Source organism: Oryzias melastigma, linkage group LG7, assembly GCF_002922805.2.
Source record: "Oryzias melastigma strain HK-1 linkage group LG7, ASM292280v2, whole genome shotgun sequence".
In the NCBI taxonomy this organism is placed as follows: domain Eukaryota; kingdom Metazoa; phylum Chordata; class Actinopteri; order Beloniformes; family Adrianichthyidae; genus Oryzias; species Oryzias melastigma.
In genome coordinates this window covers 3,480,685-3,504,662 of record NC_050518.1, presented here as the reverse complement: position 1 = coordinate 3,504,662, position 23,978 = coordinate 3,480,685, and the positions used below count along the sequence as shown (strand labels likewise).

At 36.9% G+C, this 23,978-nt stretch overlaps 3 protein-coding genes across 3 annotated transcripts in view; 1 reads left to right on the top strand and 2 right to left on the bottom strand.

Moving 5' to 3' along the window:
• Nucleotides 1–971, bottom strand: part of LOC112158812 (PRELI domain containing protein 3B) — a 3,127-nt gene extending 2,156 nt beyond the window's left edge. Inside the window, exon 1 of the mRNA XM_024292397.1 lies at nucleotides 837–971. Coding sequence (XP_024148165.1) covers nucleotides 837–868 — 32 coding nt within the window. The 5' untranslated portion in view covers nucleotides 869–971. The remainder of the gene's footprint in view (nucleotides 1–836) is intronic.
• atp5f1e (ATP synthase F1 subunit epsilon) lies at nucleotides 812–4,153 on the top strand. The gene is made up of 4 exons (XM_024292398.2): nucleotides 812–952; nucleotides 1,975–2,151; nucleotides 2,412–2,533; nucleotides 3,978–4,153. Coding segments are annotated over exons 2-4 (156 nt in total). The 5' UTR covers nucleotides 812–952; nucleotides 1,975–2,119; the 3' UTR covers nucleotides 3,980–4,153.
• A 203-nt stretch (nucleotides 4,154–4,356) lies between these two features.
• si:dkey-11f4.7 (piezo-type mechanosensitive ion channel component 2) overlaps nucleotides 4,357–23,978 on the bottom strand; it is a gene marked incomplete at its 5' end in the record, with an annotated part of 30,358 nt that continues 10,736 nt past the window's right edge. The window contains 33 exon segments of the mRNA XM_024292394.2: nucleotides 4,357–5,043; nucleotides 5,172–5,397; nucleotides 5,751–5,830; nucleotides 6,159–6,275; nucleotides 6,638–6,807; nucleotides 7,699–7,791; nucleotides 7,909–8,097; nucleotides 8,240–8,387; nucleotides 8,487–8,645; nucleotides 8,850–9,064; nucleotides 9,144–9,291; nucleotides 9,379–9,511; nucleotides 9,624–9,831; nucleotides 9,919–10,107; nucleotides 12,543–12,801; nucleotides 12,904–13,200; nucleotides 14,216–14,377; nucleotides 14,453–14,649; nucleotides 15,489–15,655; nucleotides 15,775–15,846; nucleotides 15,947–16,067; nucleotides 16,129–16,241; nucleotides 16,425–16,490; nucleotides 16,598–16,686; nucleotides 16,812–16,901; nucleotides 17,967–18,126; nucleotides 19,512–19,608; nucleotides 19,834–20,077; nucleotides 21,472–21,637; nucleotides 21,721–21,822; nucleotides 22,659–22,863; nucleotides 22,959–23,159; nucleotides 23,248–23,412. Of these exon segments, the coding sequence (XP_024148162.1) occupies nucleotides 4,791–5,043; nucleotides 5,172–5,397; nucleotides 5,751–5,830; nucleotides 6,159–6,275; nucleotides 6,638–6,807; nucleotides 7,699–7,791; nucleotides 7,909–8,097; nucleotides 8,240–8,387; nucleotides 8,487–8,645; nucleotides 8,850–9,064; nucleotides 9,144–9,291; nucleotides 9,379–9,511; nucleotides 9,624–9,831; nucleotides 9,919–10,107; nucleotides 12,543–12,801; nucleotides 12,904–13,200; nucleotides 14,216–14,377; nucleotides 14,453–14,649; nucleotides 15,489–15,655; nucleotides 15,775–15,846; nucleotides 15,947–16,067; nucleotides 16,129–16,241; nucleotides 16,425–16,490; nucleotides 16,598–16,686; nucleotides 16,812–16,901; nucleotides 17,967–18,126; nucleotides 19,512–19,608; nucleotides 19,834–20,077; nucleotides 21,472–21,637; nucleotides 21,721–21,822; nucleotides 22,659–22,863; nucleotides 22,959–23,159; nucleotides 23,248–23,412 (5,301 nt within the window).

Below are 23,978 nucleotides of genomic sequence, written 5' to 3'. Positions count from 1 at the left end.
TAAAATAGTCTGCAGTAATACGAAACCTGTAAAGTTTCTGAATTTCGTTGGTTAAAAAAAACTGTTATGCAACAAATTCAGAAGCAGATGTTTTTTTGTTTTTTTAAGACCAGCATGCAACACGCAGAAATGGCGCCCTCTACCGCGCATGCTCTGTTTCACAATCCGGGGGAGCTTTTAGAGAAACTTCTGGAAAATGAACAAAAGCCAGGCTGCGTTTGTTCAGCATTTATCAGCTTACGAGGTTAAAAAAATCGACAAAATGTAAACAATTCGCTTTGGTCACGTTAAAAAGCCTCGACCGCCACATATCCAGTCTTTAGACGGTTACGTAATCAATATAACAGTCGTACATAACTGATCTCTGGGGTTCGAACTCCGTTAATCCGTACACTCACACGAATGTATCCGTCTTTTACAGCAACTACGATGCACAAAACTTAAACTATACCATATTTAAATATTTTTATTTAATATCATTAAAGTTACTTGCTGGTGAGCTCAAAGTTGATTAAGCTAACTCACTATCCATAATATTTATATTAACCCCGCGAACAACAACGAATTAGAAAAATAAATCAAGGGTAGCGAACAACCACAGATTTGAATTGCAGGTTGTTCTTTCTCTCTTTTTTCAAGGAAATTTGTTGATTTCAAACCAACTTATCCGCGATAGTAGCAGCTTCGGAAGCTAACCACCGCGCCTGCAGACCACAGGCAGGGAGGGAACCATTGAAATGAGTTACACAAGAGGAGAAAAAGTCGACTATGTAACGGATGGGTGTGAAGAAAACGAACAAACAAAAACAATCCACAGCTGGGAAAAATATACTTACTTAAAAATGTGCTCTGACGCCCAGATCTTCATTATTTTCTCTGGTTTGTCGAACACAACACGGGAGCCGGCGACCTGATGACAGCGTGACCGGAGCGAAGAAAGACACCGGCGGAAGTAGGAATCCAAAACCCCCTCTGGTGGCAGACACGAGAATTGCAATGCATCTAGAACAATCTGATTTTTTATTTATTTATTTATTTATTTATTTATTTATTTATTTATTTATTTATTTATTTATTTATTTATTTATTTATGAACTCATAGTATTAAAATAATTCATTTAGCTCATTTTGTTGTTATATCAACTGTTTATATCAACAATCTTGTGGTACTTGTAATATATTCTTTAGCAATATGTGGTTTAAAATGTGCTTTCCTTATATATATATACATTCCAGTATATTCCCAATAAATATATTTTTTAAACAAAGGCACATGTATTAAGCAAAGAAGCAAAATAGAAGCATTATATTTTCTACAAATTATGTGGTAAAGAGAAGTTTTCTGTTGGTGATACATGTTGCAATTTTTTCTGATGCAAATTCTGTGCATCAGAAATGTATAAACATAAATGAAAACCTTTTTGCTTCCTATGACCTCACTTAAGTCTCAGTAATTGACACACAGGTAGTAAACTCACTGTACGGAGTGATTTTTGTGCCATTATTTCAAGAGCAGCAATCACTATGAAAGTTGATTTCTGTCATCTGATGACTTTAGTTGCAAAATTGTAACATGGTGCCTTGCACAGTTTCAAGCACAGAAGAGAGCAAATTTCTCTTGAGTGAAAAATGTTTTGATTGCGCATATTTTTAAGTTTCAAGAGTAAAATTGTTTTGTTTGCACGCAGAACTTCAAGTGCAAAATAATTGTTTGAGCACAGAGCATTTTTCAAGTTTTACACTCAATACATTGAGTGTTGTGCTTGGAGTAATGGCACAAAAATCATTCCTTTGTTGCTCTTCCTGAGAAAACATCAACCTTTCTAGATGTACGGTTTTCTAGTTTAATATTTAATACTGTTTAATAGTATTTATCATTGTTTAAACATTGGCAACAGTTTTTTTCCCCCAAAATGTATACCACTAATCAAATTCGTTTGTTGTATTTTGTCCTCATCTTTCTTTTGGTTCTAGACTGAATGAAGTCTATCCCTCAATGACCAGGGGTGGCAGTAGTGAGTCGCTTGGTGCAATAAGGAGAAATAAATCCAAGGAAGAAGAAGAAGAATGACGCCATCACGCATCCATCCGACCTGTCCTTGAAGCCGAGAAAAGCAAGATGGTCGCTTACTGGAGGCAAGCAGGCCTTAGGTAAGTAAATTGAGTGAAATTGGGGAAAAATGTAAAAAGAATGTTAAGATTTGGTGGTATGTTTAACGCCTTTAATTTGTAGCACGAGCTGTTTGAGGGAAAACAGCGTTAGTCATGTTCTGTTTTAAAGTCCTTGAGATTACGGTGGAGTGTCGTCATGTTGTGCATGAAAATACTCAAATGGTTTAATAGTTTGAAGTTTTTCTGTACTTTGGTTTCTATCTAGCAGTTTTCATTAAAATAATGTGTCCTTTTTGCAGCTACATTCGCTTCTCTGCCATCTGCGCCAACGCGGTGCGGGCTGCGATGAAGCCGCAGGTCAAAGCCGAGGCAATCAGGGCCGCTGAGGCGAACGTCAAAGTCTTCAAACCCAAAACAGCATGTAAGAAATGTTTTACCTTTCAGACCCTCCTGACCTCTGGTGACCTTTTTGCAAGTTCAGAAAAGATGACATTCAGCCAAACACCAGAGCAGAATCGGATTCCAGAGTATTCAAGAGAACATAATCATCTGGTGTTCTATTTAATCTTATAGTGACTGTCATCTGATTTGTCTGTCAAATAACTAAATTACTTTCTGCATGTTTGCCCACTGATCTGACAAGTTTTGTTATGTTACATATAAGCATGTCAAAGGCAAAACCATTTCAGTAAAAGTGTTAGTCATTCCATGAATTGGAGAACAAAAGACCAAATACAAGATCATGTTTACTGCAAAGTGTCCAAATCCAATCCTCCAGAGCTGCTGTCCTTCTGCTTTCTAGATATCGCCTTCTCCTGATTACCTGGATCAGGTGTGGTCCACCAACAAACCTTAAGAACAATAACAGTGCTGCGTTCAAGAAAGCGATTTTAGCAGTGTTAATACTGGACTGTCACTGCCTGTACTAGCTACAAAATTACACAAATCTTGAACCACCCTTTTTCTTTCACAGCACTTTTCCAATATATGAAAGACCTGGTATCATACATTTCCAGCTGGCCACAAACAACAAATTCTTAACTACTCCTCCATAATCAATTTTGAAACAGTTGGCAATTTTATGATTTGAAAAGAATTCCATCCATACTTAACTACCACATCAGGAGTCCCTGATGGTTTAACTTTCAGCACGTGTTCCATTTCTGTACTTTTTTTTTTTTTGTATGTAGAGCCTGAAAACTGACTCAAAAACTTGCGTAGCGAAGAATAAATGCAAGAGCTTTAAACATGGACACCCAAAATCAACACATGCATGAGTCTACCAGACTTTTCACTGGAAGCATTCGCTTTTAGCATCAGGCAAAGGACAAGACGGCAGCCTTCAAGTCCTGGATTTGGACTTTTTAGATTTCTGTATGACATCTAATGCTAGTGGGCCAGAACGTCAGAAAGCAAAACAAATAAAATTTGAGTCCCATGTGACTCTGATAATCTACTAAAATATGTGTTTTTCAACTTTACCTGTGAGGTTCTCGAGTTCATCAAATCCCATTTTTGCAGTTCTAATTGATTCTGACTCCACGTGTTCGGATTTTGTTGGTCACAATTTTTTCTACACATTACTTTCAGCTATATTTTAAAAAGCACAAAACAGTAAGATGTTTTAGTTGAATTACTCCTGGCATAATGCAGCATTTATGCTTCCAGCAAAATAAATTAGAAGTTAAACCAGTGCAGAAAACAGTCTGCCAGTTTGCTAAAAATAACACTCAAAAAGGCCATAAACTGTTTAGAGCTCAGATGTTTTAATCTGCTTTTGTGGAGCAGCCATTCACTAAGCTAGTTTATAGAGAAAACACACACTTTTTAATGTTTTTAACATTTCTTCTCCTTTTTCTTGCTAGGATCCAAAACTGTGTTGTACATAGTTCTCCTAAACTTGAGAGGTCCTGTTTGAAAGAGGAGGGTGGAGACCTGGATGTCATCAAGATGGCTTGGTTGAAGACTGGGGATCTAAATTTAAATGTTTTTCCTTTTTTTCATTTACATATTGAATAAAAATGAATATCTTAAAAGTGCACTTTTCAGGGGGGTTTTTTTATACCCACTTGGTCATCAATGAAATTCATCTATGTGGAGCGAGCCACTAAAGCTTTCCCTGTTTCTCTGACTGCTGCATCTTTATTGGATTGACAGTCCTGCTGGAACATTTGTGGTCAGTCAGCAAGAGGGAGAGAATGACTTAAGTATCATTTTTAAGCAAAAACATAAAAAAACAATGGATCATTTAACTTGTATTTATTCAAATAAATTTAGTATAGCAGTCTACATAGAGATGTACAGACATACATGGTATTTACAGAAGTGTGGAAAGCTGTTTCATCCTGGAAGTCTTACTGATAAATACCCGTACAAATTCAAAACTATTAGAAAATCATGCATCACAGAAAACAAGCATTTTCCTCTACATTTGGACTTTCATATTTGGTTCAAACACTTCAAAGTCTATTTGATTAACTCTCAATTGGTAAATTAGACTTTGTATGCACCAGAAATATGCTGTGGTTAATAAATAAGTATTGTTCATGTAATTAATAAAACTTTTATGAAACTTAAAAGTAATGTTTCAGAAATTAAAATTTTCAATACATTAACCTGCATTCGTTTTGTGTGAGAAGACGAAGTCAACAAATGAAGAGAGCCTGAGCTGTTTAGCCCTAACCGTCCTTCTCTCTGGTCATCTTTATCATGGTCTCCGGCGATCGGTACAGGAAGATGAGTTTCTCGAACAGCGTCTCTTCCAGCTCCATCTCGCCGGTCTCGCGCACCACAAAGATATCCGTGCAGAGTTTCAAGACTCGGTCCACACATGGCAGCTCCTCAAACATGATGGACCGAGATATCCCGTTGAAGAACTCTCTGACAAACTTCCCGATGACCAGCACCACCGACATGTAGAGACCCACAATGCTGTGGGGGAGAGAGGGGACAGGAAAAGCTGGATGGAGCTTTAAGCATCGTAATAATCTAGATTGCATTCCAGAGGTTCTAAAAAGTATTCTTTAGGGAGAAGAAGAGTTTTTTGTCTTGTTACCTACCCATGTCCAGCCAGAAAGCCCAGACTGGAGGGGCTGACTTTATCGTTGAACACCATAATCTCGATGCTCGAACATTTGGGCTCAGAGGAGGTGAGAACTGGAGAACACTCCTCCACCACCCACCACTGGTCTGCCTCTTTGTCTGAGCTTCCACTGGTCTGCTGAAGTTTTATCGACATGGGCCTAAAGAACGCCAGCGCCTGCAGGTCCGGACGATCAGACTGCTCTGAAACAAGACGATTTAGGACTAAATTTAACTTTAAATTTTAATGAAATTTCTTAGACCTTTAAAACAAACAAACCGTTAATGGGTATTGATTTATAAATTAATCAACCTATTTTTCTGGAAAATGAGCAACTTAAAAATGAGAAAGTGTGGCATCACTTTTATGTCAGATCACGTGACTCCAAGCAAACTACCACAAAGATCAATTTTTAGACTGTAGAATGAGGTTAGCACAGATTCATGGTTAGAAGAAGTAGTTTGAGTCATATAAATGATGGAATTTGTTTGCAAACAGCAATTCTGTAAAGCATTTTTTAAGAAAGAATGAGCTGCAACTTTTAAAAACTACAAACCAACTGTCATTCTGGTTGCCATTTTGGACTCCTGTCCCTTCGGACCCCTTAAGAACTTTGGCAAGAGAGAATGAATGATCCTGTAGTGACAAAGAAAGCAGAACAATCATTTTCTTCGGTGTTTTTTTTCTTTAGTTTTGCAAAAAAAAATTACCACAAACTTGGAAAAAATAAACAAGGGTTGACAGAATAATGATTCAATAAATGGGTTGTAGAATAATGGCAGTCATATTATAGACATTTGCATTAAACATAGTCCACTTCTCAGTTGAAAAAAGGGAAGATCAGTTGCAGATCTGCATGCATGACTACAGTTTTGCATTAAACTGAAGTGCTCAAGAAGATAAATGGATCAGACTTTGCAAAATCAAGTGGAATGTCACAGAGTTTATGCTAAGACAGACTCACACAGGCTTGCTGCTGTTGCCTTTGAGCATGCTCACTATTCCATCCTTCAGGGCTTTGTCATTAAACTTCACAGTGTGTTCTCCCACTGCCTCCACATTCATGGATATGGAAGCATTCCTGCAGACAAAAGCACACTATGTCTATGTTAACTAACCTCCGTGTTGAGATTCCTAATTGAATGTTTAGAAAGAAAGTATTATGATTCTAAAGTTGATTTAAAACAGTGTCTTTATGTGCCTTGCAGGAACAATTCAAAAGTTTAAATAGATTCAACCCAAATGTTGTGAACATTTCTCCTTTCTATGGAGAGAAGTTTTGTGCTTTTTTTAGAATCACACAGATCATTGTTTATACTTCTCTTTTTTCAGATTTTTTTTGTCTCATTAAACATGCATGTCCTAAAGAAAATCAGTACAGACACATTGAAACCTGCAAACTGCTCATTAAAAAGCACCAGGAACCTTGTGTCTAAGTCTAACCTGAGCAGAATCCAGCGGAAGGACATGTACAGATGAGGGGAGCTGCTGAGTTCCTCTATCATGGCGGCTCGACTGGCAGGACTGATGCTCCACAGCAGACTGGCATCACTTTTGATCTTAGCAACTACGATATCTTCAGCTTCATAGTTCATCAGGAACTGCATGGCAGACTGGAGGAGGAAAAGTGACCTTCAATAGATTTCAACAAGATTTTTAGCAATATAATAGAAAACTGTTAACATTCTTGCATTTGTGTCATTTGTCATGTTGGTTTCAGGGATTTGGAGGTTACTCCAATTGCAAAAGAATGCCCAGGTCTAGCGTGAATTATTCACTTTCATCATGCTTGTTGAAATGCATGGGTTATTTGTACTAATATGTCTATTTTTCTAAAATTATGAAGGAAAAGCAGGAACAATTTATTTGAACGATTTGATTCGTATCCTAATTTGTGGTTGACACCTGTGGTTGTGGTTGTGGTTATTCTGAGCCTCTATGGCATTTTCAGACCAGCAGATGGAGCAATACTCTCAAATTAGTAGAAAATTAAAAGTATTTGTTGACATTAAATTGCAGACATTTCTTAAAAAATATAGTCTCTGCTGTGCTTTGGTGCTGATACAGTGAACACAGTTTTTCTGACATTATACCAACATAGTCACATATTTTTTTGACTTAATTGGTCTCCATTGATGAGGATGGGTGAAAATGACTTCTATTTAATGTAATCTGTGATTTCTCTTCTCTGGTTTTGTTGTCAGTTTTGCACCAAGTAAGGAACAAGGAGGCCATTCTCTTCTTCTATATCTTGTAAGCAGCTCATCAAGACTTTTAGACCAAAAGAAAAATTGCAGACAAGTCACCAAAAAGTCCAAAGAAAACTCAATTCACTGCAGGCTTAATGTCTCAAAATAAATATCTTACTTTGATGTAAACACTGTTGTCATCCATACATGGGAATATTTAGCATATAATTATTTCTGAGACAGCACACATTTTATTGTCTCGCCCTGTAATATGTATGAAGAATTTCAGTTAAAGAGAAACAGAAAGCATCTTACCGGATGAGTGGCATAAACTTTGGTGAGTTTGTTGAATCCGGCTTCTGTGTACGCGACCAAATTCTGCTCCTGTGCACTCATAGTAAACAGAGGCTGTGGAAAGACAGAAATAAATTAAAAGCAGGGAGATTTATCAAACTTAGAAACGGTGGCCTAATCACACCAGACATCAAAAACATCAACAGGTTTATGAACAAGCTCCACTCTGACCTCATAACCTGCAATGCTGAGCTGGATGGAGACTTCCACCGGCTGATTCGTCACTCCAGCTGCTGATTGGACGAGAGACATGAAGAGCAGCGGGAACCAGATGATGCTGATGAGAGCAAAAATGATGAACCCTCCCATCCCATATTTGACCACTTTCTTCTTCTTTTGTCCAGGTGGGTGGGGGTATTTCTGAAAGAATACCAAATAAGTGTCACTTAAAGTTCCAAATTTCTTTCACAGTATGAAAAAAATGGATAAAGTGGGCCATTTATCAGACCAGAAGTAATTTCCCCTAAATTGGGAACATTTGTGTGCATATACTGTCACTTACTTTCTCAGACTCCCTCCAGCATTTGAGCACGAATATATTTGCATAGATATCTTCAACACAAATCCAGCTGGAGAGAGACAGAGTTGTGTCAGTCCAAACCCAATCCATCACTGCTCTGAGCTCGGTCAGGAAAGGAACCATCCGGAAACTGGAACAGAAGGGCAGAGCAAGATTGTCAAAACATTTTTTAAAAACCAAAAAAAAAGGAAGAAGCATGGTGGATTCAAAGCAACAACTGTTGTTGTACCCTTGGAAAAGAAAGAGGTTCAGGTAGTTATAGTTCTTGGTGAGAAAGTTGCCCAGAATGCGGTTGGGGTAGCCACATTTGATCTGGTAGGCAGAGAGGCCAAAGTAGATGCACTTTACAAAGTACCACAGCTGAGCTATTGGATTCCTGTTGAACCTCCTGAAAAAGAGAGAAACAGTTGAAATCCAGATTAGTTATGTTTTAGTTTGTGTTAAAATAGAGCCAAAATATATTGTTTTTATTTCTACGAACATATGAGACTGAAACTAATTGAGAAATAAGGAGATATTTAATATTTAATCATACATTCCTACATTTATAACTTGTAAAACTGAAAAAAAAATGTTTCTAACAAATTCTGACCTTTCTGTGACACCGGGCAGAATGAAGAACATCCAAAAGTGGATGCCAAACACCAGCACCACCTGGAAAACACACTTTCCCAGCAGTGACTTCTTCAGGTACAAGGCCCGGTCCACGATCATGGTACCGAACTGCATGAGCAGCATGACTAAAAAGGCCTCTGGAACCTGATCTTCTGACAGAGACTCTGTGATGTCAGCGACAGCAGAGTATTTCTGTAAAAATAAACAACAGGTGGCGCCATTTTGGAATCCTATCATGCTTTGCTGTTGTGGTTTGTCAGATTTGGTTTACCCCAAAAGCCCAGTATCCATAAATGGTGACAATGAAGTTGACCACGTCGATGAGGAACATCAGAGCGTAGACGTCACACACAGGACTGTACTCTGGATGGATGATGTCATAGAAGAACTGTCTTATGGGAAGGTATATGTGAAGAGCTCTGCAGAAAGATGTCAGAATAGAGACGACTACATGAAAACTTCATGTTGCAAAAAACACGTAACCGTTCACATGAATAAAAACTCACACTTCTATGATGGCAGCTTTGGCTTGAAGCATCCTCTCTCTGATCTGCTGTCTGATTCTTTGTTTTCTGGTGAGAGGAATCGTGTTTCGCTGCCGTCTCTTCTTCTTGCTGTTCTGTTTCTTTGGCTTTTCCCCTCCAGTAACACAAAAGAAAAACACGCATTAGCTACTTTTAGCCATATAAGTTTACTACTTTAACAAATCCTCTCAAAAGAGGTGAAATAAAATGAGTTTCTCCATTCTTACCAAAAGATTCGGAGGAGCCGCCTGTTTTTTGTCTGCAGAATATAGAGGTTGTAGAGGCCTGGAGAGGAAGGAACTTGAGTCGGCGTCGAGGTTTCTCTGCACTTCCCATCTTATCTGCTCCTGTCATTTTCTTCTTGTCCACTTTCTTCTTTAGCTTTTTGAAGAAATCGGGCATTTCCACCTCTTTGTTGTCCCACAGCCCGTGACACTGTACATTAAAGTTAAACCAAAAAACAACAAATCAAACATAAGAAAAATAAGGAGGAAGCTCTTATTTGGAAGTTTTCATGGTTACCTTTAGAATAGAACGGTGAAAGAACAAAGCAAGCAGCTGGATGAGATCCATCAGGACATAACCGTCTTTTTTCTCCACTCCGATGATGTTGGGTAAGGCAAAGGGCCGCTCAGCGTTGATGCCTCGGTAAGCAGAGGTCGTCCAGGGGAAGAATCCAAACTGGAAAAAGTACTTCACCACGACTGTCAACTTGACAAAGAGAGAACACATATATCTGCAAGTTACAAATCACCTAAACATGTGTTCATCATAACAAGATACATGCATCCTTTTTGACTAAATTTACCATCATAGCTATGAATGTGTGGAGCCAAAACGGTTCCATTAAGATTTGAAACCCAAATAAAACAACTTAAAAAAACACTCCGACTTCTTAAGAGCTTAACCAGTAAGCCACAGCAAACAACTGGAAGCATCTTTTGGTCTTAGCCATTTTATTTAAGCATGTTGACATTTTTGACGCCCATATGTGACACAACAAAACAGCGCTTTGAACATGCTAGAACTGGGTTTTGTACGAACGGTTAGTACACAATAAAGCTGTGCTTTTTGTGCGTGTCTTGAGACAACACAAGACTGTGATAGTACAGACATTTTCTGTCTGTAATTATCCAAGTTTCCAGAGTCAGTGAACGGACCGGGACTTAAGTTACCATCCTCTTCAATTTTGATTGGTCTTTTGTGTTGGCCCCGCCCCCACAGGGCAGAATGGGGCTAAAAACTTTCCGATTCTAAACCGGATTAAAAAAAAAAAAAAAGTTGAAAATTAAAAAAAGTTTTGAAACTTAAAACTAGAAAATTTGAAACTGAAAATAATTAAATTTAAACTGGAATTGCAGAAATTTTCAGACACTTAAATATTTTTTTAGCATAACACCTATATATTTTTTTCCAAGTTGTTTTAATTGGGTTTCAAAGCTAAATGGCCCCAATTGGGCTCCATATAAATCACCAAATATTCCAGTTCCTTTAATGACCACTTAAAGCAGATTGCACAAGAAACAAAAATCTTTATTGACATAAAGAAGTTCTACTTATACCCACAATAAACAGCTGTACACTCTGTTTTTTAGACTACAAAAAAATAATATTCCATTATTTAATATTCATGACAGTTCAGTTTTTTATTATTATTATTAATCAGCTGATTTAGAGTTCAAATTTAGAATTTAGGTGCAATACTTTTTAAAGCCCCTCTCCAATTAAAATTAAAATTGTGTTTTAACATGTTCTTGTAGCATTTTTCTCATGAAGGACATACTTGAAGAAAATTAAGATTAAAACTGCATTTTTTAGTATTTTTCTAATACAAACCATTGTGAATCAGGACCAGATGAAAAAATCTGTTTGAAAAGCCTGTGGTTGTTATTAAAAGCTATAATTGGCAGGCCACAAACTGCCTGTTCTGCTCCATTCTGATGCAGGATGTCTACAGATGTATATTCATTCAATTTAGGACTTTTAAAGACCTTTTTAAGACAATTCAAAACATAATTTAAGATTGTATGTTTCAACAAATGAACAAGTCTAATTTAACAAACATACAAACAAACACTAAATGATGTGAGAACACATCAAAATGATAAACCAGAGGTTTGGTATTACCACAATTATTACATTAACAATAAAGTAAAGACTATTATTATTAATTATTAGTTAAATTCATTCATTATTATTATTACTATTTATTATTATTTAATAATTAGCTAAATTTAAATTAATTCATAATATTTAGCTTGTTGTTGTTAATTTGAATTAGCTTCCTTGGCTGACATTAAACAGGATTTTCTCTTTATTTTATGATTCCCAGAACCGACTTCACCAGGAAACCAGATCGCTGTGAACAGTTTGTTCTTCTGTCTGACTTTGCACATGTGCAGTAAGAATCCCTCGATCTAATTCTTAACTCTTTTGTGCTGCGTTTTTGTCTTTTTTTCTGGAGTTTCTTGTGATGACACATCAAGTTGACAAGAAAAAAAATTGAAGACATATTCACCTGCAATTTAAGACAATTTAATACTTTGTAAGGCCTTATTTTAGTTGAATGAAATTGAAGACATTTTAAAACTTTTTAAAGACTCAATTTTTCTCATCTTATAGATGAATAGATCCATGTAGGTTTTCATTTTCCTCGTCCGAAGTGGCATCTGGCTCAGAACTGTACGGCAGGATAGCTCTAATATTGCTCGCCATTTCTGTTGCAACTCTTAGGTTAGGGTTTTGAGGGGCTGTAAGCTAGTGGGAGAGAGTGTAAACAAAGGGATCATGGGAAATTAAATTCTGTTGAATTCCTGACACTGCAGAAAAAATGTCCTGGAAATGGACAAGTTTTTTTATTTTTCCAAAAATGGCCTAATCATAATTAAAAGACCACTGGTAACGCTTTGACAATAGATCAAAAGATGATTGGATAGGACTGTAATTAACAGGTGGGTCATCCAATGAACAGAGCTTCAGACTTTGCTTAATCCCGCCCATTTACTTTTTTTTGCTGTGCAGAATCTAAGTGGTGACATCACATTATCCATCAAATGCATATTATATTTATAGCTTTATAAACAAGAGTCCTTAAGTTACCCAGAGGAAGAGAGTAAACTATTTTAGCAGCAGCTGTAAAAACCTACTTCTGTGTAGATTATAGCTGTCATCCAAAAGCGCTTAGTTGGCCGGGGGACAGACAGCATAGCCCAGAGGAATATGAGGACCGGCAGGATGAGGGAGAGGAACGAAGCCGACACAATGTGGTTGAGGATGATGACAAAGTAGCAGAGCATCTCTGACTTTGACACCATGGTGTTGTAGAGGGCAAACCCCAACTTCACCGGCCTCGGCAACGTCACAAAAAACTTATCTGATGCTGAGATCTCCTCATTTTCAAACATACTACAATAGACAGAGGGAGGGAGTCAAGGATAAATGGTGTTACACATTTTCAAAAGATAAATGTTCTATACTTGTTTTCAAATGTTCACCAGGTCTACTTACTTGTTGAGCAGCAGCTCGCTGGCAGTGAGGTTCCTCGTCTCCTGGCTTAAAGGTCTCTGAGACTCGGTGAGGTCGATACTTCTCTCTCCATCGCTTTCTCTGTGATCCAGCGAGCCACAGTCTGCATATTTGTAGCATTCATCAGTTTCTGGAGGCTTCAACGTCTCCTCCTGCTCGTCACTTTCCAATTCTGGATCCTCATGTGGATATTGTTCTTCAGCATCTTGCTCAGATTTCCTATCATCTTCTGCATCTTCTCTGTCATCATCTTCAGCTGAGCAGGCGTCTTCATCAAGGCTGGGAGGAAAATATAGTTAAAAGTCTTCAAATCCATCCAATAAAATACTCAAGCAGTGCTTGATATCTGAGCACGATAATGCATACATTTCAAACAAATGACTTTACCTAAAAAATAAATACAATTAGCTAAAATCGAAAAACTTTACTTGTCAGCAAATTTCACATTTGCCAATCTGTTTTAAGTGACCTTATTACAAGGGGTGTGTATTGGCAAGAGTCTGACGATACGATACGTATCACGATACATGTGTCATGATACCATATGTATCCCAATAAATCCCAAGACAATATTTCAATATTTTTTTTTAAATTATGACTCAAGAATGATCTGAATATTAATACATTTTTCCACAGAAGTAACATTTTAAAATAAATGTTATTAAACGATCAGAACATTAAGCACTACAACTGTATCTCATGGACAAGTTGCTTTTACCTTGGAAAATTTATAGTGCTTTTTTGGTCATATAGGAAATATTTAAGTGGAAAACAAAAAATTAAGACTGAACTACATGTATGTTTTTTAAATAATTAATTATATATAACCTTGGAGTATTTTAAATGGAAACAAGTCGATACTTGTTTAAAGTATCGCGATATTTCACTGAATCAATATTTTCTTACACCCCTACTTATTACAAATTTCCCTTTTTGTGCTTGCGTTGGTCTGTTTAGATTGTCCACTTTTATTCCATGATATGAACATCTGACTAAAATTGGAAAAGTAGAAAATTCTTAAAATGATTTTACTGCCGAATGGCCAGTTTTCTCTTGCTATGGAGTTTGAAACATTTTAATGTTCTCTATTTTATACAATAGAAAGACAAAAAAAATCTGGTTTAGCAAAAGTCTTTCAAGGATTAACAATTCGATTGATAATGTCCTTGAAATTAAATAGTGAAAAATGCATTTTTAATGTTTTCTGCCCAATATATATTTGAAAATGGTGATCAAATAAACAAAAAAAGCCCCACAGACTGCTGACAAAATTCTAAATTCTCTGATCTTTCACCTTTGCGACAGTTCATCTGCCTCAAAGGAGGTAAGCTCAATCTTCGCCTCCTTGAGGAGTCTTCGTCTGAGCTGGTTTCCGGAGGGGGGAGCGGCAGGAGGTTCATCCAGCTCCTCTTGTGTCGGCTGCCGTGAAACCAGCAGGGTCTCATCTGTCATACAGCTGAAGATAAGAAACTTAAGAGTGAGTATCCACCATGAACTCAGTTTAGTCCAAGTTTTGCACATTTTTTAATACCTGGAAAAGCTACTCCCCCAGGACATTTTGGAGGCTTGACTCTTCAGCCTGGCGTAGGCGTGTTGTGATGAGGAGGCAGCAGGTGGAGAACAGGGAGGCGGTGACGTATCCAGACCATCCAGAGAACACATGGTGTTCTGGCGGGATATCCAGGTTTCATAAAACTGCTTCACACTCTCCTGACTGACTTCTTTGCCCTAAAGAACCAAAGAGAAGATCAATGAAGGCGAATATCTGTCAGGAGTTTTATTGAAAAAAAACTTTGACTTCCTTTTTAAAATAAGTAAGTTGTTAACATCTAGAGGACAACAAGCCTGGATCCAGCCCTAAAAGGGGGTCTAGATAGAATACCATGGGGGCAATTGTGGCTCTGAGCCCCTAAAATGCATTAAAAAAACATGCTATCATCAAATCACTTAATCCATTTTCCCTTTCGGGTTTGTTTTCCCTTTTTGTTTTTGGACTGTGGGAGGAAGCTGCAAAAGGAGAAAGTGCAAACAGAACAGACCAGGCTGGAGTTCGAACCGGGGCCTTCTTGTTGTGAGGCGAAAGCGCTAACCACTGCACCACATCAGTTCATCTAGCCATATACAGTGGGCCAAAAGTATTTAGTCAGCGAGCCGCTTTTCTCCTTCAAAATCCACTGGAATTACGTTGATCGTGTTAACAACTGAAAAGTTACAGAAAATCAAAGAACATAAACGCTGGAGCTCTGGTGTTAAAGGGTTAAAAATAAAGACAAGTGTGTATGAAATCCATTAAAAGAACTTTCTTAAGAAATGACAAAGATGAGATGAATTGCACAGATAAAGAAAGTTGTTCCAGTTATAGGAAGCTTTAACACAAAAAGCATTTTTCTCAGATGGTTTTTTATGTCTCAGAACAAAGAAGAACACCTGTTTATAATGGCGTAAGTTATGTTGGGAACTAAAAGGCAGTATTACTTCAAATAAAAAAGGAAGGCTAAGATAAATGCATTGTCTTGTGAAATTGTCTTCTACAACCTAATCGTTGTTTTAGTGTCTTTTCATCTCACCTTCTTTTGCTGCTGGTTGAGTAACGCTCGCTCAAAGCGCAGAACTTTGGAAATATCCAAGTTGTCTTTGCAGAATGAGTTTAAACCGTCTGTCAGGTCATCGAGTAGAGACTGAAGAAACACCCAGCCGAACTTCACCGTGCTAATAATGCGTTGTACAATGTTTTCTGGCAGAAAAAGACACCAAAAAAGGAAGCGATCTGCATTTTATGTCTGCTTTTTTGATCAAATAAAGTGTTTCTATCTTCAAAAGGTTTCCATGTGAAAAGCTACATTTGTGTTTTACCTTTTTCCTCTTCGTCCAACTCAACAGTGCTTTCCTCCAGTTCATCCTCACTAGAGTCAGCTCTTTCAATCCCTTAGGAATAAAAGATTCACAATAACAGTGATTTATATGACCCTGATAACTGGCTGCAGATGCAGATAGGAATCTGCTGTAAATACTTGCTGTTTCTTACCCTGCTGCCGCTGCAGCTCTCTCTTTGCCCTCTTCCTCTCTTCTTTCTTTATTTTTTTATTCTCCTTCCTCAGATCCTTTAAGGCGCTTTTAGAGCTGGTAACCCAGGCATTGTAGGCCAGCTGCAGCAGGACAGTTGGATATGTGACTTTTAAAAACCTTTTTTTAATTATATCTCCATACCTGGAAAGCAGATTTCTTCTTTGGTGGTTCTTCCTCTTCTTTTTTCTCAGTAGTTTCTTCCTCTTCTTCTTCACTGTCACTCTCAAACAAGTGATAGCCACAGTTGTTTTCCACTGTGTTGAAGAGTCAGAAACAAATGGTTACGAATTAGCTTCCCTAAAAGAAAGCTCATCCACAACGTCTGCACAGAAATAGTCACTTAAAAAGTAAAAAAAAAAATCACAATTTTGTGTTTACATTTTATTAAAGCTTTCAGTTTAAAACAAAACAAAATGTAAACTAAAAAAAAGTCTCACCTCCAGGCTGAGAAACCCAAGGCTTCCACCATTTTCCTGCATCTTTCTTTGCTTGTTCCTCTTTATCTGGAAACAGACATTTATTCAGGTTGTTTCTGACTGAGACTTCTAACTTTCTCATTCATTAGTACAAATGACGACTCAGCATCAGAATCAACATCAGTTTATTTTACCGAGTGCCATCTGCTCCTGATCCACTGGAGTTCCTGCTTTTTTAGCGACAGTCGGCCCACCCTTCTGTTTGGATTTAATCTTCTCCATCCTAAAGGAAAAGGTTGAGAGACGTAATCACTCACCGTTTAATTTTTATAAAAGTAGATACAATGCTGATGGTCACCATAAAATGAATCCATCAATTGATTCATTCTTTGTTTACTACTGTCTTACTGTCTCTTCAGAGTCTCAACAGATTTCTTCTCCATCTCCAGTCGAGCTGCTATCTGCTTCTTCACTTTGGCTTCAAACAGCTCGGCTCCCCTACAGAAAAACGCAGAGAAATTAACATAAACTTAAATGCTGTTTGTGCCAAACATTTTCCTTAAGTTTCTGGTGATTTTACTTGTCTTTACAAAATGCTTTGTGATTAAAAGAATTAACGGGCATGCAGAATAAAAATAAATTATCTGATTAAAAAAATATATTTATCAGAGACATTTATCATAAAAACATAACAATATATACTTTTTTATATAATACTCGTCTACGGAAAACAATAACATTTGGATAAAGCTTCCAGAAGTCTCCCAACGAGTGAGGAGGAGCATGCAGATGAAAAATAACAACTAAAGGTAATTATAACTGAATTAATTTTGACATTTTATTTAACCCTAATAGGTTCTAAACTCTGACTGAATGACAAAAACTCCCCCATTAGTTTAGTTTGATTTCAAATTTTATTTTAAAAGTTTGAAAAAGGCTTTTAGCTTTGAAAGTGCAGGTTTAAAACAAACATAGCAGGAGTATAAATCCTTGGAACTGTGTATATAGTTTAGTGAAGCTTCACATAGTTTTTTAGACATATTTCACATGGCTTGACTATATGTTTTGTTTATAAATTTTGTCTTTTATCTCTACAGGTTATCTTTTTATGTATAATAAAAACCGTTCTCAATTTTTGTGATTTTTACAGTTTTAAAAAATGAGATAATGTACTACTTTTTGGACAGTTTCAGGTTAATCGTTGAATTATTGTGCAATATAATAAAAAATATCTATATAAAAAAAGAGGCTATGTTGTTAAAAAAAGATGGATACCAAGCTTTTTCATAAAAACAGTTTTACAGATTGTAAAGTAATTTAAAAAATCCTCAAAAAGGCCTCAAACTACTAACGGATAAGACAAACAAAAAAATCTGAAATATTTATAAGTTGTGCTTGATTTACTGCACATATCTGGTAATAATGCTATTAATTAGTGCTTTGAGCTGCAATACACTTTTATCAATAAAGCTTGATTTGATTAATAATTGAATAACAAAGAAATCGTATTTTGCTCAAAAATGTCTAAGTGGTCGTTGTAAACGTTAGTAAAGGAGCTCAAACCTTGAGGCCAGGATCTTGGAAGACTTTAGTTCTGACACCACATAGAGGAAGTAGTAGCTGAGGAAAGCTCTCCTTTGAGCCAGGAGGACAGTGAAACAGATCGCATCCCAGACAATGCCGGCCTCCCCCTCTGGCAGCTCACATTCATCGACAGGCTCCGCTGAGAACCAAAGCAAATGTTTTTCCTCAAAAATCTGTGAAGTATCCACTAATCAAATATATGCATTTAATTACTATCCTCTCATTTGATGCAAACAACTTGTAGTTTTGTACAAAATGTAATGACTGTCTGTGTACTTTCCCTTAGAAAAGAGTAGTCTATTCAACTGTACTACAAGTAAACTTAATTTATACCAGGGGTCTGCAACCTGTAGCTCTGGAGCCACATGGCTCTTTGACCCCTCCTGGTTAAATCAAACTTTTATTTTTTAAGTAAATGTAAATAAATTAATAAGTAAGTAGTAAAGTAAACTTACTCAAACTTAATTTAACTCATTCACAAACAGTTGAAGTACAGTATATATCATGTCACCAAGTTCTTGTCTATGGTAGCTGTAATTTTCCATCCATCAATCCTTCATAGTTTACTAAAGTTGTCAATTTGAGGTCAGAAAGCAAAATCAGAGTTTAAACCTGAGGTGCAACGGATTGTAAGGCAGATTTTTTATTTTTAAACACACACAAAACCATATGCTAATGAAGTGACTCTTTTCATTATTAAAATCCTAATTTTTTTAATTCCAAAATAGATAGTGCACCTTCAGTTCTGGTGTGTGAATTCTGGTTGTGTGTACTGACTTCAAATTGATTTTCTGTGGTAAACAAAAATGTTTCAGTTTTGGGAAACGATAAAGGCAAACTGATGGATAGATTAATGGAGCATTATGGGTAGTGTAGTCAGGATCCTGATGGAGCGAAACATACTGTCCATCAACTGTGAAAAACGCTTGACTTTTATTACTTTTTTTCTTTTTTTTTTTTTTTGCTTAATAAACCTTGTCTAAAAATTTTGTTGATTTTCAAATTAAAAATGTTGTATTTTTCTTTAACCAAAGAGGGGTTAAAGAGCTGCATGTTGTCCCCAAGCTGCAGGTTGCAGACCCCTGGTCTGTAGTATACTTGCTATACTCAAGTATAACAACAAAATGAACTTTAAATGTATTATTTTTGCTAAGGGTTGTTTTTTTCATTATTATCCTCGATTTTAACAATCTTTAATTATTATTATTTTTTTAATAAAAGTAAGTTACCAACAGTCTATTATATTATTAATTTAAAGACAGACCTATAACCAAACAACACAACAAAGCAATGTCCCTAATTAAATATATATATATATTTTCCTCAAAATATTAGTATTGTATTAGTTTATGAAAATGGAAAAATATGAAAAAAGCAGTGTGAAATGAATGAAAAACATATTAAACTACATATATGTTTATTTCATCTAAACTAAGAGAAGAACCTTCATAATTTCAAGGTAATTTCTTTTCTTATTGTATCATTTAAACTTGTCTGCACAGTAGAAACCCTGGAATCACTCACGGACATCATAGCCTTTGATGGTGCAGAACATGCTGAAAGCCTGAATTAACCAGCAGCTGTTTTTCAACAGGCTGTCCAGGTATCCGCAGGAACCAAGCTTAGAGAAATTAGAGACAAGACAGCAGTTTACAGAGTTATAAAAGGTCACAGAACCCACACTTCCTTCCCTCTGTGTGTCTAAGTGTTTGAATGGAATATAAAAAGGAGGATTTGCTGCCTGTATAAATAAAATGTTAGTTTAGATGACAAACAAACAATGCAACAAAGCTGAGTGCCATTAAAATAAATGTGCACTAACAACAGTTTCACTACAGTCACTTACAGACAGTAGGTTCTTCATAGCGATCACAAAGCAGGTGTAGCCAATGAGCCAGTCCCACAGTCGAAGGATGTATCTGACCGGCTGCATCAGCACACTGCTGCCAAACAGCATGAAGTAAAAGCAGGCCACCAGGTACCCCAGGCAGAAGATGTTGATCCGTGTGGTGCCAGTGATGAAGATGAGACAGAGCACCAGCCAGAAGAAGTAGCTGAAGACGAACACCTTGATCATATCAAGGTAGCACCTGAAAATGACGTAGAACATTTCAGTTAGACAACGTTATGCGTGTCTTTGAAGTGTTGTGCGTCTCCCTGTGTCATGAACCCATGATCTCTAAAGTGTCTTTTCAGCCCCCTGCGACTCTTTATAGGTTAAAGTGGCTTCGACTAATGGACGAGTGGATTTTCTGTCGACAGCAAGATGGCAACATGATGAAGAGTCGCCGTGTCCGGCGAAATAAAAGACCATAAACAACTGCTCATGGATGTGGAATTTGCCCTTGAGTGCTTATCCAGCAGTTTCAGTTTGCCAGGACAGCTTTTGTGCATTTCACAACACAGTTCAATCAATGATCTAAGTTTAATGCTTCTGAAATAACCACAAGGCAGCATCTTAGGTTCTGACCCTCCACCTCTGGTTTGACTTACAGCACTTTGAGCAGATCGGCATGAAAGAGGGATGGAGTTCAGGTCATTTCCTATTGAGAATTCACATCTGTAAACTTCTAAATGTTTACAAAATATATATTTTTTTCTTTTTCTTCTGGACAAAAAAGAAACAAATTAAATACAATTAAAAATGTTATAGAAAAATCTAAAAATTAAACTACAAATATGTGGATCAAAACCAAGTAGGCTTCATCTCAACTGAAACTATTTCAAAGATAAAAAAAATGTGAAAAGTAAAATGAAAAAGATTAATGTTCTAATTAAAAGTATGCACTGGAAAATAAGAGTGCACTAGAAAATTCAGAAGGAAATGTCTGGACTGAGTCCACTTAATTTTGTCTGTATTCTGACTGTGACAAACCAAGCCCACCTCGAAAATATACAGTAGGTCTGATAATCAGACCATTTGTTCTGGATTATCAGGACAAATGACCTCCGGTTCACTTTAAGCGAACCAAATGTTTCCAATCTGAACACACCCTCAATCAAACTTTTAAAAATATATTTTAAAAATAGCAATCTATTTGGAAATAATAATGTAAAAAAACATTCTTAACATTAAGACAAAATTAAGAATTATTTGAACTTTTCTTTGAATCTGGGAACAAAAAAAAACTGAATTTGTAGTTTAAACTAAATGAAAGTAAAGAAATCAAAACATTTTCAGCCTGTGTGAACAAAACAGAGATATTACACAGAGCGCTGAGAGCAGCACGATCCGCCTTAGGAGGAATCTATACGATGTCAGCAAAATCTATAATTGGCAGCATAAAGTTTATTCAAGAGTGAAATGATTCTTGCAACAGCACAGAACACCAACACAAACAGCATCTCCTAACATGACCATAAACTACAGTTAATCCATACGTACACTCACACATCTCTGACAGATGTAAATATTTACTATGGGGAAAAGATCAGTTTGATAATTTAATAGAAAACAAAAACAACTAAGTGCTGCATTTCTGACCTGCAATGAAGGAAGTTGCCAACCGGTATGAACTGGTTGAATGAACAAGGGTCCAAACTGCGGCTGATCTCCACATTGTCACCGGCCAGCAGCCGCACTGCTGCTCGGTTCTCCTCCACAAACACCTGCCACTGCAGAGATGAGCAGAGCAGCAGGAGGTGGTCATCTGCAGGGAGCAGGGCAGACGGCGTTGAGTTTGGAACACAGAGTTAGAGTTCAACAAACGACAGGAGAGGAAGACGAACTTACAGAAAATGAACGATGGGTTGGGACTCATCGCAAAGTCAGGCATGTAGAACCACTTAATGACGTTTGAGGTGAGGGGTTTTAATGCCGTTCTCCAGGGATAATCTGTGAACAATTACACATTAACCGAAATTGCTTTTCATTTTTTAAATTAAGATGGTAATTTTCATAAAACATAACATTTTTTTAAGTTCAAAGTCAAACAAAAGTGATTACATTTTGCTTTTTTTTATTTTCATGAAATTTCTTTTCTGTCTAGCACAGAATTGTGACATATTAAACATGTAAGAAATAAAATATTTTTTCTTTTTTTCTTTGCATTCTAACATTAAAGGCAGATATCTGACATATTGTCACCATTTTGAGAATGTAGTTGGACTTTTGGGGGAAAAAAAATCAGAAAATATGGAAAAAAATGCCAAAAGTCAATTAAAAAAATATAAAATTAAAAGCATTCTTCTAAACCATATTATACAATTGAACACCAGTAAATTATAAATAAACTAGAAAACTAAAAGATCTAAATATTAAAAAGAATTGAATCTAAACAAAAAAAAGAATTTTATCTCAGAACTTGTTCATATTTTTGGCATTCTAACAATAATGTCAGATTTAACGAAAAACTAAAATGAAATTAAAGTCAGGGATCTAAAATATGATGTGTAAAATATCCCAGGATAGATTCAGAAATTTTAAAGGGCATATTCAAATTCTAAGTATAAAGCAAATAATTCTATTTTTAATCTTAAAATTATTCTTTTCTCTTACTCTTCCAAGATTTTAGGTTTGATAAAACAGTCAAACTTCTGTCAATAGTTTGACTTAAATGTTAGAATTTAGAGAAAAAAAATTCAGATTCCATTAAGTTGATGCAATTCGGTTATGGGATATGAATGAATGTTTGTCTATATGAAAGGCAGAACACTTTAAATACTTCATACCAACACAAAAAGCCGGCGGGATCCCGATGCAGAGCAGGTACTGCAGCACCATGAGGCCGGCTGTGAAGCAGCAGTATTTAGGCCACACCTCCCCGATAGATTTCCTGCGCCGTCGCGACAGGACTGCCATTAAAGCACAGGAGTGCAGCAGGGCATAGAAATCCATCCTCTGACCGATTACATTCACTGCCACAATCAAACTGATCTGAGACGGGAAGGAAGTAAACGCATGAAGAAGTCAGATGGGCTTAAACACACGTACAGGTGTAAACACAAAATAAAATGCTTTTATAAAAGCACCTCAAGTCCAAATTTGTAAAAAAAGAAGTTGATGAAGTATTTGATGCAGGGCAGAACGCCGTGGTCGAGATGTGTCCTTGTGATGCCTTTGAAGATGATGCTGAAGGGTGGAGGCTTCAGGTCGTTATGGAGACGGAAGTAGAGCTGGTGACGACTTACAGTCGCCTCGAATACAAGCAAACCCAAGACCATCAGATGGTTCTAAAACATAAAATAAAAAACATCCATAATGTGTCCAAATGCATACATGTGTGCTATTGTGTTCTTAAATAAACTTCTGCCACCTCACCCTCAGGCAGGGGAGGATCCTGCCCTCACACTTGCGCAGTGCCCCACACCAGTAAACTGGATCAACAGGCTCAACGTAGAGAATCGACCTTCTGAGCAGCTCAGCTATGTTTCCCATCATCTCCATCTCAGCGTCCACTCCAGAGCTGTTAGAAGACATCAGACTCTGAAACACACAACGTAAATGAGCGTCAGAATGACAAAGAAATTAAATTCTATTTGTATGTTAGTGTACTTGTTCAGGAGGAAAGTTCAGGAGTAAAGTTCTCATGGGAGCACTCCAGGCATGACTTAACGTAAAACACTCCCAGACCTACTCACAAATCTACAACTCCTTAAGTTAATCATGAAATTAAATCTGTAACTTCTGAGAGGAGCTGAACTATCAACTGATCACCACCTGGATGAGAGCTACATCAGATATTGGGGATAGATTAAAAAAAAGGTCTCTAGAGGTGGATCAGTCTGGATTCCTTAACCTGTACAACCACAGTGACATTATTAAGTCAAGGTCATGTCACACTGCTGAACGTATGATTTGCATGTTGCATGAATGAAAATCTGTCATGTGAATACACCTGGAGAAAGTAAGAAAATATGTTTCACAAATGAGTCACATTAAAACCACAGACAAAGTACAAATAAACCAACCAACGAACATGTAAACCCACACTTCATCGAATTTTTTCACTTTGACATTCAGAGCACTGGGCAGAAATCACATTGCGTCAG

What these genes read in the sequence shown, in the direction of transcription:
- atp5f1e (XM_024292398.2), top strand. Translation starts at nt 2,120, where the DNA reads ATGGTCGCTTACTGGAGGCAAGCAGGCCTTAG. An exon ending in TGGAGGCAAGCAGGCCTTAG is followed by an intron (nt 2,152 to 2,411) that starts GTAAGTAAATTG and finishes TCCTTTTTGCAG; the next exon opens with CTACATTCGCTTCTCTGCCA.